This window comes from Ctenocephalides felis, unplaced genomic scaffold (genome assembly GCF_003426905.1).
Source record: "Ctenocephalides felis isolate EL2017-DRISC unplaced genomic scaffold, ASM342690v1 CF-g0.4_SCAFFOLD_03573, whole genome shotgun sequence".
Lineage (NCBI taxonomy): Eukaryota > Metazoa > Arthropoda > Insecta > Siphonaptera > Pulicidae > Ctenocephalides > Ctenocephalides felis.
The window spans coordinates 17865019-17878932 of record NW_020539727.1 but is presented as its reverse complement, the minus strand read 5'-3'; the positions used below and the strand labels follow the sequence as shown (position 1 = coordinate 17878932).

At 30.6% G+C, this 13914-nt stretch overlaps 2 protein-coding genes across 2 annotated transcripts; one reads left to right on the top strand and one right to left on the bottom strand.

Moving 5' to 3' along the window:
* Positions 1 to 1141: 1141 nt before the first annotated feature.
* Positions 1142 to 3855, top strand: LOC113389683 (dentin sialophosphoprotein-like). The gene is made up of 2 exons (XM_026626699.1): positions 1142 to 2105; positions 2147 to 3855. The coding sequence occupies exons 1-2, from the start codon at positions 1142 to 1144 to the stop codon at positions 3853 to 3855; spliced, it is 2673 nt and encodes an 890-aa protein (XP_026482484.1).
* Positions 3856 to 10088: 6233 nt separating this feature from the next.
* LOC113389682 (zinc finger BED domain-containing protein 4-like) lies at positions 10089 to 11771 on the bottom strand. The gene has a single exon (XM_026626698.1). It carries the CDS (start codon positions 11769 to 11771, stop codon positions 10089 to 10091), a length of 1683 nt encoding a protein of 560 aa, XP_026482483.1.
* Between the last annotated feature and the right edge of the window lie 2143 nt (positions 11772 to 13914).

The window sequence follows — 13914 nt, the reverse complement described above, 5'->3', positions numbered from 1 at the left end:
TTTGGTTAATGATAAGGATAAGAATGTTCCAAGAATAGTACAACCAGTTGTTGGTAAAATGGATTCTTTTGCATATTCTAAGTATAATAAAACTGCATCAGCATCGGCAGTTACTACTGCTGATTTGGATACTTCAAATGATGCAGTTTATTATCTTCCTGAGTTTAAATCGCAAAAAAATGGTTTCAAGCTTAAAAGCAGCAGTAAGTATAAGAATATCTTGAGGAATGTGGATGCGGTTTGTGGTGCTTCTACTAAAAGAATCAATAGAAGGGTTTCTCAGAAGAAGTCTTTGCGTAGCAGTCTGCCTTTGGAGCAACAAGTTGATGTGCAAATAAATTGTTTGGAAAAGGACGACCTGGATAGAATTGATAGGAATAAAAGTACTAATTTGGATGAGAAGAGTAAAACTAATGATGGGTGCACAATGGTAAAAGAAATGTCTTGCAAGAATACCAGAATGGTTTCCAAATTGGATTCTGAAGATTCAGGACAAACCAGGAATACGAAGAAGCTAAAATTTGCCAGAATTAAGTGCCTGGACTTGGAAGACTTGAACAGAATTGATGGAATCAACCAGAACAAAATTAAACAGACTAAATTTAATGATGAGGGCACAATGGAAGTACAAATTTCTCCAACCAAGAATGTAGAGAATATTTCTTCAAATAGAGATGAGGATTTATAAAAATACTGAACAAAATGATGGTGCACATTGTAGACAAACCAGAAGTTCCAAAAGATTGGAAGATACCAGAGATAAAAATAAAATGCCAGCACAAAAGGCTAAAACAAAACCCAAAAATAAAACATCAGATGATAAAAAATCATCTGTAGGTGATGAAAAAACCTTAACAGATGCTGGAAAATTATTTACAGATGTTAAAAAATCATCTACTGATAATAGTTCAGTTACAGATGAAAGACAATCATTTACAGGTAAAAGAAAATTATCTACAGAAGATGAAAAATCTTCTAATAATTATAGATCATTTACCGGTGATAGAAAATTATCTACAGATACTAGATTACCTACAGACAATAAATACTCATCTACTGTGTGATATTAAATTATCTACACAAGATAGATCATCTGCGAAGGTAAAAAAATTAGCTGCAGATAATAAAAGATTATCTACAGATGAAAGAAAATCATTTTAGAGACGATAGAGCATGTTCAGATGGTGGAAAATTATCTACTGATGATAAAAATACATTTACAGACGTAAGATGTAAATCTGCAGATGATAAAAAATCTTTTAGAGATGATAGATCATTTATAGGTGATAGAAAATCATCTACGGATGAAAAAAAATTATATACAGATGATATTTTAACTACAGATGGTAAAAAATCAGCTGTAGATGATGAAAGATCATTTGTAGAAGTTGGAAGATCATTTAAAGGCGATAAAAAATCATCTATGGATGAAAGAGAATTATATACAGATGATATTTTAACTACAGATGATAGAAAATTATCTGCAGAAGATAGAAGATCAGTTAAAGGTGTTAGAAAATCATCTACGGATGATAAAAGATCAATTGCACAAGATAATTCAACTACAGATGGTAGAAAATCACTTGGAGATGATGGAAGATCATTTGTAGAAGATAAAAGAATATTTACAGGAGACAGAAAATCTTCTACAGATGAAAGAAAATCATTTACAGATGATAGATCAATTATAGATAATGAAATATCTCCATCAGGTGATAGAAAATCATTGGCGGATGATAGAAGACCAATAACGGATAGAAAATCTTCTAAAGATGATAGAAAATCAACTAATGATGACAGAAAATCACCTACAGATGATACAAAATCTTCTACAGATGATACAAAATTGTATACAGATGATAGAAATACACCTATAGGTGATAGAAAATCATTTACAGACCATAAAAAATCATCTACTTGTGATAGAAGATCATTAGCTGATAGAAAACTATATAAAGATGATGGAAAATCAAATGCAGATGGAAGAGATTCTTCCAGAAACGATGGAAATACATTTACTGCTGATAGAAAATCAACTACAGGTAAAAGAAAATCACTTACGAATGATACAAAATCATCTGCAGATGATAGACATACATCTGCAGGTGATAAAAATCATCTACAAATGATAGAATATCATTAGCAGATAGAAAACTATATAAAGATGATAGAAAATCAAATGCAGATGAAAGAGATTCTTCTAGAGACCATAGAAATACATTTACTGATGATAGAAAATTATTTACAGATGAAAGACAATCACCTATAGATGAAAGAAAATCATCTAGAGATGACAAAAAATTAATTGCAGCCGGTAGAACATCTTTTACAGATCATAGATCATCTACAAATTATAGAAAAACATTTAGAAATGATAGAAGATCATCTACAGATGATGAAGAATTATCCATAGATGGCAAAAATTCAGATGCAGATGATAGAAATGCAGACAAAGGAAATGCATTTATAGGAGATAGAAAATCTACAGATGATGAAGAACTATCCGCAGATGGTAGCAAATCATATGTAGATGATAGATCATTTACAGGCGAAGGAAATACAATTAGAGGACATAGAAAATCAAGTGCAGATGATAGAAAATCTTCTGCAGATAATAGAAATACCTTTACAGGGGAAAGAAATATACTTGCAAGTGATGCAAAATTATCTGCACATCGTAGATCATCTGCAGATAATAGAAAATCACATACAGATGATAGAAATATATTTATAGATGCAAGAAAATCATTTACAGACGATAGACAAGGTAAAAGAAAATTATCCACAGATGATAGATACTTAGATGCAGATGATAGATATTTTTCAGGCGAAGGAAATACATTTATTGATGATAAACCATCTTCAGATAATAGGAATGTATTCGCAAGTGAAAGAAAATCATCTACTGATACAAAATCATTCAACAATGATAGAAAATCTTTTGCAGCTGAAGAAAAATCAACTACAGATGATAGAAATAAACTTACAGATGATAAAAAATCATCCACAGGTGAAAAAAAATCACCTACAGGTAATAGAAAATCATCTACAGAAAGAAAATCATTCACAAATGATAGAAATATATTTAGAAATGATGTAAAATCACTCAGAGATGCTAGAAAAATACCTGCAGATGATAGAAAATCATCTACAGATGATAGAAATACATTTGCAGATGATATATCAACTACAGATGATAGGAATATATTTACAGAAGTTAGAAATTTATCTACAGATGGTATAAATACATTTATAAATGATGGAAAATCTTCTACAGATGCTAAAAAAATACCTACAGGTGATAGAAAATCATCTACAGATGATAGAAATATATTTACAGACGTTACAAATTTATCTAAAGATGATAGAAATACATTTGCAGATGATAGGTCAGTTACAGGCGATAGAAATACATTGGCATTTGACAGAAATTCATTTGTGGACGATAGAAAATCATATACAAGCCATCGAAGATCATCTGTTGATAGAAGATCATCTACTAATGATAGAAAAACATTTACAAACCATGGAAAATCATTCACAAATGATAAAAAAGCATCTAGAGATGATGGCAAAACAGCTACAGCTAATAGATCATTTATGGATTGTCATAAATTATCTAGAGATGATCGAAAATCATTCCCAGATAAAGAAGTTGAAATGCAAGAAGAATTACAAGACAAACAAGATTCTTTTCCCTTGCCTATTAAAAACCAAAACAACATAAAAATCAATCACATCAAAACCAAGTTATTAAAATTGCATGAAAAAATGGCGAAATGCATTTCCAAAACAATTTACAAACCTAATATCACAAACTCACCTGATTATTTGCAAGAGATACGCTTTGGCTAATAGAAATTTCACTGTTTTGGACTCGATGAACAAAGGTAAAGAAAATAGTAACATAAATCCTCTTGATTTAAGAATACCGGTTACTGATAAGGAAACTGATGATACGGATACTGGTGAAAATGGAATGGATATAGATATATATGATAATGATGCAAATGCTGGTGAAGGTTTTAATAATAATAATAAAGGAATTATATTGAAAGACGTAGAGGCTCAAACAAGTTTCTTATCAAACATTTTAGAAGAACAAGACCAGGAAGTAACCATTACAGACCAGAAAAGTGTTGAACCAATTATTTTAAACACTGATCAACAAGTTGGTTCCAATAATGTGGTACTTGAGAATGAAGATATTTTTGGACAAAAGGATGCAAACGTTCAAACGAGTATGGTGATTGAAACTAATAGTCAAGAAGGACAAGGATTAATTAAATCAATGCGTAATAAATCAATAATGGTCAATACTGATAATTATAAAAAGCAGGACAACACCTTAAAGGACATCTCAAATAAAAATACCAATGACACGAGTTTTAAAACAACAGAAAAAAGTAAAAAAATCATTGAAACAATAATTTTAGACATCCTAGAAACTAACATCAACGTCATGGATTGGAAAAAAAGTTTGTTCAAAAATAGTATTGACCTGATTATCGAAGAAGTTACCCAGCGTTGTGCAGCAAAACAGCAAAAACGTCTTGGAGGCTCCAAGAAAAAAGTCACCAAAAAGAAAACAGTCAGGAAAAAAACTTTAGTAAAACCTGCAGCAGCAACTACACCAAATATGGAACAAGTTGATGTACAAGTTGATGAGAATGTGATGCCTGCACCAACAAAATCTTGCAATAAAATTTATGAGAGTCTTGAACATTTAACACAAACCATCAAGGCTACTTTGGACGACTTGGGAATTAATGAAGTCATCCCCAACTCACAAGAATCGAATACTGTTGTGGATAAAACATCGGATACAAATTGGATGAATTTTAATGACAAAGTTGGACCTACGAGTACACCCATTGATAGAAACATGGATCATTCGAAATTGGTGCTAGGGACTAAAAACATTTTGCCTAATCCAGTTATCCCTAAGTGTACCAAACAAGCAACACTAACCCAAACCTTTAAACTTCAAAAACGACCTATTTTCCAAAAACCGGTAAACTGTGAACTCATCATCAATAATAATGATACTGACGAGTCAAGTGATGATGATCCTAGTTCCAATATTTGGAACAAAATCGAAGAGTACAAAAACATGGTGATCCATCTAAATTCGGTATAGTTTATGATGACCCTTGGATTTTTTACCCCGAGTACAACTGTTAAATTTGTTAACAGCCAGGATACGACCATCTGCCAGGATTTACCGTGTAACCAGGAAGGTTTTAATAATTGATGCAAATAATGGACATCAATAATTTTTATGAAGTTTTATATGTAGCTATTGGAGAAATAGCTACAAAATTATTGAACAATGCATTTAATTTGATAACAAATACTGTAAACCCCGTTAAGACGATTACTACGATTAATACTATAATGTACTCTACTCTTCTTGCTTAAACGTGTTTGTTACCCCCGCCTACACGGGGATTTACCGTACTAGAGTATTTATACTATGAATTTTAATATATGTGATCTAATGAATTGTGATACTAATTTTAATAAAAGTTTATTATTAACCTATGTAGTTTATATTTTTGCCAGAAAATCCAATTTGTTAATTTTTTTCCCGTGTTTTGAGTCATTCTGAATCGTTTGGGACCGAATTTGGAAAATCTATCTGAAATGATTTATTAAATCTGCTTTATTATTAATTCCCCCAAGGAAAAGTTTATGTTTTCGCCAGAAAATCTGACTAATTTTTATTTTGCAGACGTTTTTAGTCATTCTGAATCGATTGACATCGAATTTGGGAAATCTATCTGATTTAATAAATTTTCTTTGTTATTAATTCCCCCAAGGAGAAGTAATGTTTTTGCCAAAAAATCCAAAATGCTGCATTTTTGTTTGCTCGACGTTTCAAGTCATTCTGAATCGTTTGCGACCGAAATTGGAAAAAGTATGTATACTCGTAAGTGTGTATTTTAAAATATATATTAAAGAGTTATATATTAGAGTATATATAATTTTTAGATTATGACAATTTAATAGATCTTTAATCAGATTTGCTGATTTTATATTTTCCCGACGTTTCAGGTCATTCTGAATTGAACACTTATCATGTATTATTGTAAAAAATTAAATTTGCTCAAATATTAATTATTAAAAGAAAGTTTATAGAGGTTTTTGTTTCCGCGAAAAAATCCGATTTGCTAATTTTACGTTTTCTCAAGTCATTCTGAATCGTTTGCCATCGAAATTGAAAAATCTATGTATCTGATATTATTATAATAATTTAATAAATCTCTCGGAGGAAGTTTATAGGTTTATATAATATATATTATATTTAAAAACCGACCTACTTTTTTATATTTTGTCAATGTTTCAGATCATTCTGAATCGTTTGACATCGAAGTTAGAAAAAGTATGTGTGTTTTAAATATAAAAATTACAAGAATAAACTGGAAAATGTGGAAAACAGCTGTAGTTTCAAATTTTGCAAAGTTTTCAATGAAATTATTCTAAAATTGTATTTGTTGCAATATAACATTGAATGTTAGATCTATTGTACCATGATATAATATATCTACTAGAGCAAAAAATAACTAGTGGTGTATGGCATCGTGCCTTAAGGCAAATTGCTGGAACTTCGCGTACCGTAACGAAATATTAAATGGTTTCAAATTGATTAATCTATTCTATATGAAATATAGAATAGATTAATCTATTCATATATTATGAATTAATCTATTATATTATATTAATCTATAATATAATAGATTAATTTTTAATATATGAATTATATATTATAATTTCTCGAACATTTTGTTATAACTTATTAGACAAATGTTACAGTATTTATAATAATTATTATAATATTACAAGGTATAATATATTAATTGAATTAAATTTAATCGTTAACGAGTAGTTTGAAATTTAAAATAACCGCTTTAATAAATATTATAGTATTTTATTTAAATTATTAATTTAAATACGCCTAATTTACTGTAAAAAAAATAATATTAAAAGTATTTTTGAGCAAATAGATGTAAAATAAATGAATAGTTTGAAATTTGAAATTCGCGCGCGCTCTTTAACTCCACCATCTTTCTTTCGTTTCAGGCAAACTTCACACTTGTCATACAAAAAAACGTCAAAGTTGTCATAATGTCAGTGCTTGATTCTACAGAATAGTTTTTGCAAATCAGTGCCGATTTCTGACAAAACATACATCTCAACATCTAAATATCTAATTCAATATTATCTCATTACCCATCTATAATTTGTGCAATATGTGAAAAATAATCCAATTACTTTTGTAGACCTTAGAAAATCTCTGTGTGTTAATTTGAAGATTCTAGAAAATGTGCTAACGTGATAGTCGTCAGCATAACATCAGCATGAATTGATGTTATGGAATCCCCGCCTTCATTTTCTGGTTGGTCTGAAACACCTATCAGCATTTCTGAAGACAGTGGATTGCCTCTGACCTGTGGCTCGGTCTCCAGTGGATCTGTCAGCGGGGAACGAGTTATCTGTGAGGTAATAATAATAATAGACACAATAGTTATAATATAGACTTGTATGTAAAGACAATTCTGAGGTGGAACTTGAGGAGACCTTTGCTTTGATCGAGAATTGCTTAGGGTTGTTAAGGTTAGGTTAGTATAATGTAGCTGCAATAACATTTAATTTATCAATGATGTGTATTTTTGATTTGCCGAGCAGTTTCAAAGTTGAGTACCATAACTCGAGATTGGAGTAACTACACTTTCGTAGACTTTGAGAGACATGTTCAATCAACCACATAAGTTTCAATCAACCACATTTTTGGCTCTTAGTCTGAGTTGTTTCATTTTAGTGCCAATGTAGTGTTTTTATGAATACTAGATGACCCGACAGACGTTGTCCTGTACCCACGTCTACAATTCAAAAGTTCCAAATTTTTTAACATCCTATCCTATACTTTTTAATATTCCATTTGATGTCCTGCCTTTGTGATTCATTTATGGTCTTAGCATAAGCACTATAAGAAATTTAGAGAAAAATAATATAGTATCTGCGGTAAAAGAACTTGATCACACTTGATTTTACCACACAACGTAATAGCTTCAATAATTTAGTCTATAATTTTCATATATTAGTTGCTTTTTTGGCAATTATAATTTCTAAAGTACATTTTTCTTACTAATAACTAAATAAACATTATTGTTTATGTTCAAATTTTAGGTGAATTAATTTGTAAAATCTACTTCATATGAGCACTCTCAATTTAAGAGCAGCTTACTAAATATTCCATATCCGATGCCAAACAAATGAATTTTTGACACATTAAACAAAGTTCTAAATCATTATTTTTAATAAGTAGAAATACTTTTTTGTATTGTTAAATAATTTAAAAAATTAATGTATATGCAATTTTGGACTTTTTTCATTATTTATTAACTGAATTATATAATTTTATCTGCCAAACACATACTGTTGACATCTTAGCTGCTTTTCGGCAATAATAATGTAGACATTACATTTTTTTTGTATATTATATTCTAATAATATCTATACTCATAATTTCAGCTAAATTCAAATTTCAAGTGAATTGACATTTCTGGCAAATATTTTCAATGCCAAAAAATAAATGTTTTTTTCGAATTGATAATCACCAAATAAAGTATGTGTTAAAAATCTGAGTGTTGTATTGTTCATATTTAACATTTAAAATTCGTTCCACTCATATCACAAAATTCTATATTAAATTTATTGTGTAATTTTGTTAGGAATCTGCCTGATGTCTGGTTTTATATTATCGTTTGCACAATGATGCCTTCTAGCTCTTGATAATATAATCAATATGTAATTTTACAAGCCATTATGATAAGATTGAAATATAGCTTATATTATTTTGAAAAAAATGTATAGAAAACACTAGTGAGTTATTTTTTTAATTAAGCTTAAGGTTAGTCCAGATCCTGATTTTTTAGTATAGCTGGTACATTAAGGTCTTTTTAAGTCATTTGGATGAACCTCAATTGTTGATACATGAAGTATTGTCTGTATCTTTAAATACTTTGTCAACATTAGGTATTTTCAAATTGTAAAATTGGAGACAAATCAAGTTACAACTGTAAATAATGAAATATCAAGTTCGAAGTTTTGAATTATTCAAATCTTTTGTATCGGTCTGTATATAACTGTTGATATGGATTTGTAGTAAATTTGATCTAGTTTCACCCTATCTAACTAAAAAAGAGTGCTTTCATATATAATTTGTGAGTTATTTGCCAAAAAACAAAAAAAAATGTCTCGAATTTTCTATTTGTTACTAAAGAATGAAAAATCGATTTCAAAGTCATTTTATTCAAAACTTTTATATAGGACTGTATATAAGTGTTTATAAAAATTTGTAGTAAATTTTATCTAGTTTTACCCTATCTAACTAAAGAAGGGTGCTTTCATATAAAATTTGTGAGATATTTGCTAAAAACTAAAAAAATGTCTCGAATTTTATTTTATTTTTTGCTAAAATACGAAATATCAAATTCAAAGTAGTTTTATTCCCAAACTTTTGTATTGGTCTGTATATAACTGTTGATATGGATTCATAGTAAATTTTTTCTAGTTTCACCTTACAAATCTTTGATTGTATTTGCTGGACCTTAACAATATTGGGCTTACTTGCATTATATTATTTTGGTCCATATAAAAAACACACTTAACAAATGATTAATAATTAAAATAAATTAAATAACAAGAACTTTTTTTCCTGAAATAAAAGTAGCCTAAGTTACACCCAATTACATCAGAATCCAACCAATAAAAAACCCAGCAAAATCGGTCAAGTCCTTTTCGAAGATTAATCAAAACAAGCAGAGACAAACAAATTTTGAACTAGTGGTGCATGGTATTGTGCCTTAAGGCAAGTTACTGAAATTTCCCATACTGTAACATGAAATTTTTAAAAGCTCAGGAAAGAAAAATTATATTTTATTTGAGGTTTTTGAATTTTTTTGAATAATGTCTTTATTTTTATCTAATTTTAATTATAAGTATAGATAAGTCATTAATTGGAATATTTTTATTAAACTTCAATATAATCATTACACAAATTATGGATATAAATGAACTTATATTCAATCTGCGTTGCTAGCAATAAACTGCAGTTCAGCCAAATATTTCGACCCCAAACTTGCCCTTCGTTCATTCAGTTCACTTCCAGCTTTTGTAAAAATTCTCTCACCAGGTATAGCATTTCCAGGAATATTTAATCTTTTTAACACAACTTCATATAAATGTGGATAAACCAGTTTTCGTGAAGACCACCACATCAGTGGGTCTTCATGAAGACTTACAATTGGTTCTTCGATGTATCTCTCTAATTCAACAGCACCTGAACCATCATATTCAGGGACAGAGTTTTCGATGATGTACTGCTCCCATATGGATCCTGGGAATAAGTCCTGGGTTTTTTGAATCGGTGCACAGTTTTCTTGGAAGGTTTGTCTTAGGTTTGCAAATGCTTTGTAGTATTTTGTTTGATCGCTGAAACCGTTTTTCTTGAATCTTGGATCCAGGATTGTAGCTTCAGCGTACAGTTGATTAGATTCCACATCATGATTGATGTAAAAGGTTCGATGCATGGAGTCTCTTAGTTCTTTTATCAGTTTTTTAACAATTGGTACTGTTTCTTTGCGTTTATGTATATCCAAGTGTTGGCATAAAAGGCGACAGTACACGATAATTTTGGATAATGACACATATTTATCAGCAGATATTTCCATAGTGACTTCATAGAATGGTTTGAGAATTTGCAGGCTGTGCTCTGCTATCTCCCAATCTTCTTCTGAGAGATGGTCTTTACTTGCAATGATACAATTCAGAATATCATATAACGAATTCCATCTGTACGTCATATCTTCTATCAACTCTGGCGATAGCAGGCTTTCTTCATGATTTTCTGCAACTTGTTTCATTTTGATAACTGCTGCATGGAGTTCACGAATTCCATTAAGTAAGACGTTATTTAGGATATTCGCAAAGCAAGTTATTTTAGACCATCCTTCGATAGTAAGTGCTTTATGGATGGCTGGGCTGATATCACTCACTACAGCCTCTATTTTTTCCAATACGTCCCACTTGTTTAATTCATTTTTTAATAAAGCGTTTATTTCTAATCCGGTATACCGCAAGCTGCTTAATAACTTGGCACACCGATTATGATCTTTATCTATGTAATGTGCTGTTAATACCATATAGAATTCACCTTTGAACGATGTCCATGATTCAATTGAGATGCATACTGAGGTCGCATTTGATATTTCGTTGCCCACACTATTCAAAGTCTGTTCATAAATTTGTGGCAACAAAGTTTGCGTCAAAGTTTCTCGAGTCGGTACGTTATAACCAGGATTTAACAGCATCAACAGTTTTCTAAATTCAGGTCCCTCGATTATACTCAATGAATGGACATCCCTTGCAATCATTTTGACTAATTGTGCATCTATTTCAGACGCTTCGTGCATAAACAGAGGATCTGTATTTTGCATGTAATCATAATTATCTATATGTTCCATTGTATGATCATGCTCTGTTTTCGATGTCGAGGCTTCTGAGGACGTTTTGTTGAATAATCCGGACTCACGCTTTATGCCCAGACAAAATGCTACCGCGGGATGTTTTCTTCTTAGATGTCTCGCTAAATTCCCGGTATTTGAAGCACATGTTGATAAAAATTCCGAGCAATAGTTGCATTGTGCTTTGCCATCTTTTAAAGTGAAATGGTTCCAGATAGAGCTTGTCTTGCGTCTCGTCGCCATTGCGCTGATGATGAATGTCCAGTCACACACAGAATATAAAAGTTTATTGAATTGAATACTTTACTCACAATTGTTTTGGGCATAGCTCACAACACGATTCCTTGCAACACGTGCACAGTGCTCACACAAAACTACATTGGCGCATTCTATGGGTTTCGTTAAACATCGAGTCTTCTACACAGGCGCAACTTACACCCAAACCCAGGTAGATGATGTTAGTCGAGTCAATGAAAGCGCGAAACAGGCAACCGTCCTTATAAGTAGAACCCCGCGCGTTGCTCGTCTCGGATTTTGATGAAACTTGGCACAATGGTAGACTCGATGCCCAAACTGACCGTGGTAAAATATTAGAGGCCTATGAAAAGGTTTTAATTATAAAAATTAAAAAAAGTTTGCATTTTAGCAGCGCGCGTAATGCATAGCTTGCAGTGCTATTCCTTATCAATAGCAGATTGGCCTAGTGGATATCGTCGTGGAATTCTAATTTTTGCTCCGGGGTTCAATTCCCAATTCAGATATAATATTTTTTTATTATTTTTGTTTGATATTTATAATTTCACGTGTAAATAATATTGACATTTATTTGAGTTTTCGATTAATTTTTATTTTTTGCTGAATATTCCATAATAAAGTTCTCCGTAACACCTGTAAATTTTTATTTTGATATCACTTATAAAACTTACGATCATATAAATGTTAATTGATTCCTGAAACATTATAATTTTGTATTATACGGAAGAAAAGATATAATTTATTTCCAAATTTAGCCAAATTTCCAAACAATGTTCAAATTTACTATTATGAGAATGATACTTCGTACGTTTGACCAGCCCAATAATCTAATGTTAATAAAAAATATTCTTTTTGACATCTGGCTTGAAAAGGTTATTAATAAAATTTATTCACTTCAGTTTTTATGTTTTTCTTATTTTTACGATAAGTACAATCCCCACACTTGTAAATTCGAACATAGTTTTTATATGGAAATAAATTATATCTTTTCTTCCGTATTATTGTTGTTATTAATACAAAATTATAATGTTTCAGGAATCAATTAACATTTATATGATCGTAAGTTTTATAAGTGATATCAAAATAAAATTTACAGGTGTTTATTTGTGTAAAATTCAGTTTTTGAGATAATGTCCGATTTGAATGATTTAAAAATCATTTCACTTGTGTTGACAAAATAAAAAAATTAACTAGTGGTGTATGGCATCGTGCCTTAAGGCAAATTGCTGGAACTTCCCGTACCGTAATGATATATTCGAGAAATTTTAAACGTTTTCAAATATATTATTACAAATTCAGTAATTTTCATTATTTTTGCTATCTTGGTATATCTGAAATCAAAATGTAAATCAAATGTAAATCACAAATCAATTTATCGCCAGGACATTAACAATCGTCATTTCATTTCGAATTCAATTTCAAAAAAAAAAAATAGTTACCTAATTTACATAAATTGAAAAAGTGCTCCCGTATAGTCAGTCTAAACGCACTTGGGTAAACATTTATACCAGAGTGGCGCTTAGACTGTGCTTAGCCTGGTTTATTTTTTGAATTTTTATCCAAAATTACAAAAATATTTCATGGAAAATAAAAAAAGATGTAATGATTTTTTAACCTCAAAAGCAATTGTTTTGTCAATACAAGCAGAAAGTTCTTTGAACCATTAAAATCAAACGCTTAGTTCTTCAAAAACTGCTATTTTATACATTTAGCTCTGTATCTTCGAAATGGCGGGACCTGCCTTTGCCAAAAACTAATCACCTCTTATCCCAATCATTACAAATTTAATATTTTTTAGATCATTCAAATCTGATACTCCGTTCTCTCAAAAACTCGATTTGTATTTTCTGCACTCTTTGCTCCGTATCTCCGTAACGGTTGGACCTGCCTTTGCCAAAAACTAATCGGCACATCTCCTATCAATAGAAATCGAATGTTTTTTGAACCATTCAAATCGGTTAATTCGTGCGCCCGAAAACGTCGACGAAAATTGTATCCACGCATACTAACACATCCATTTTATCCAAGGGTACCTCTTATGAAAAAAAAATACTTTTGATTGTTCGATTTCGATTACAATAACATACCCTACGGGAAGCTAATAAATAAAATTGTATAAAAAATGAACAAA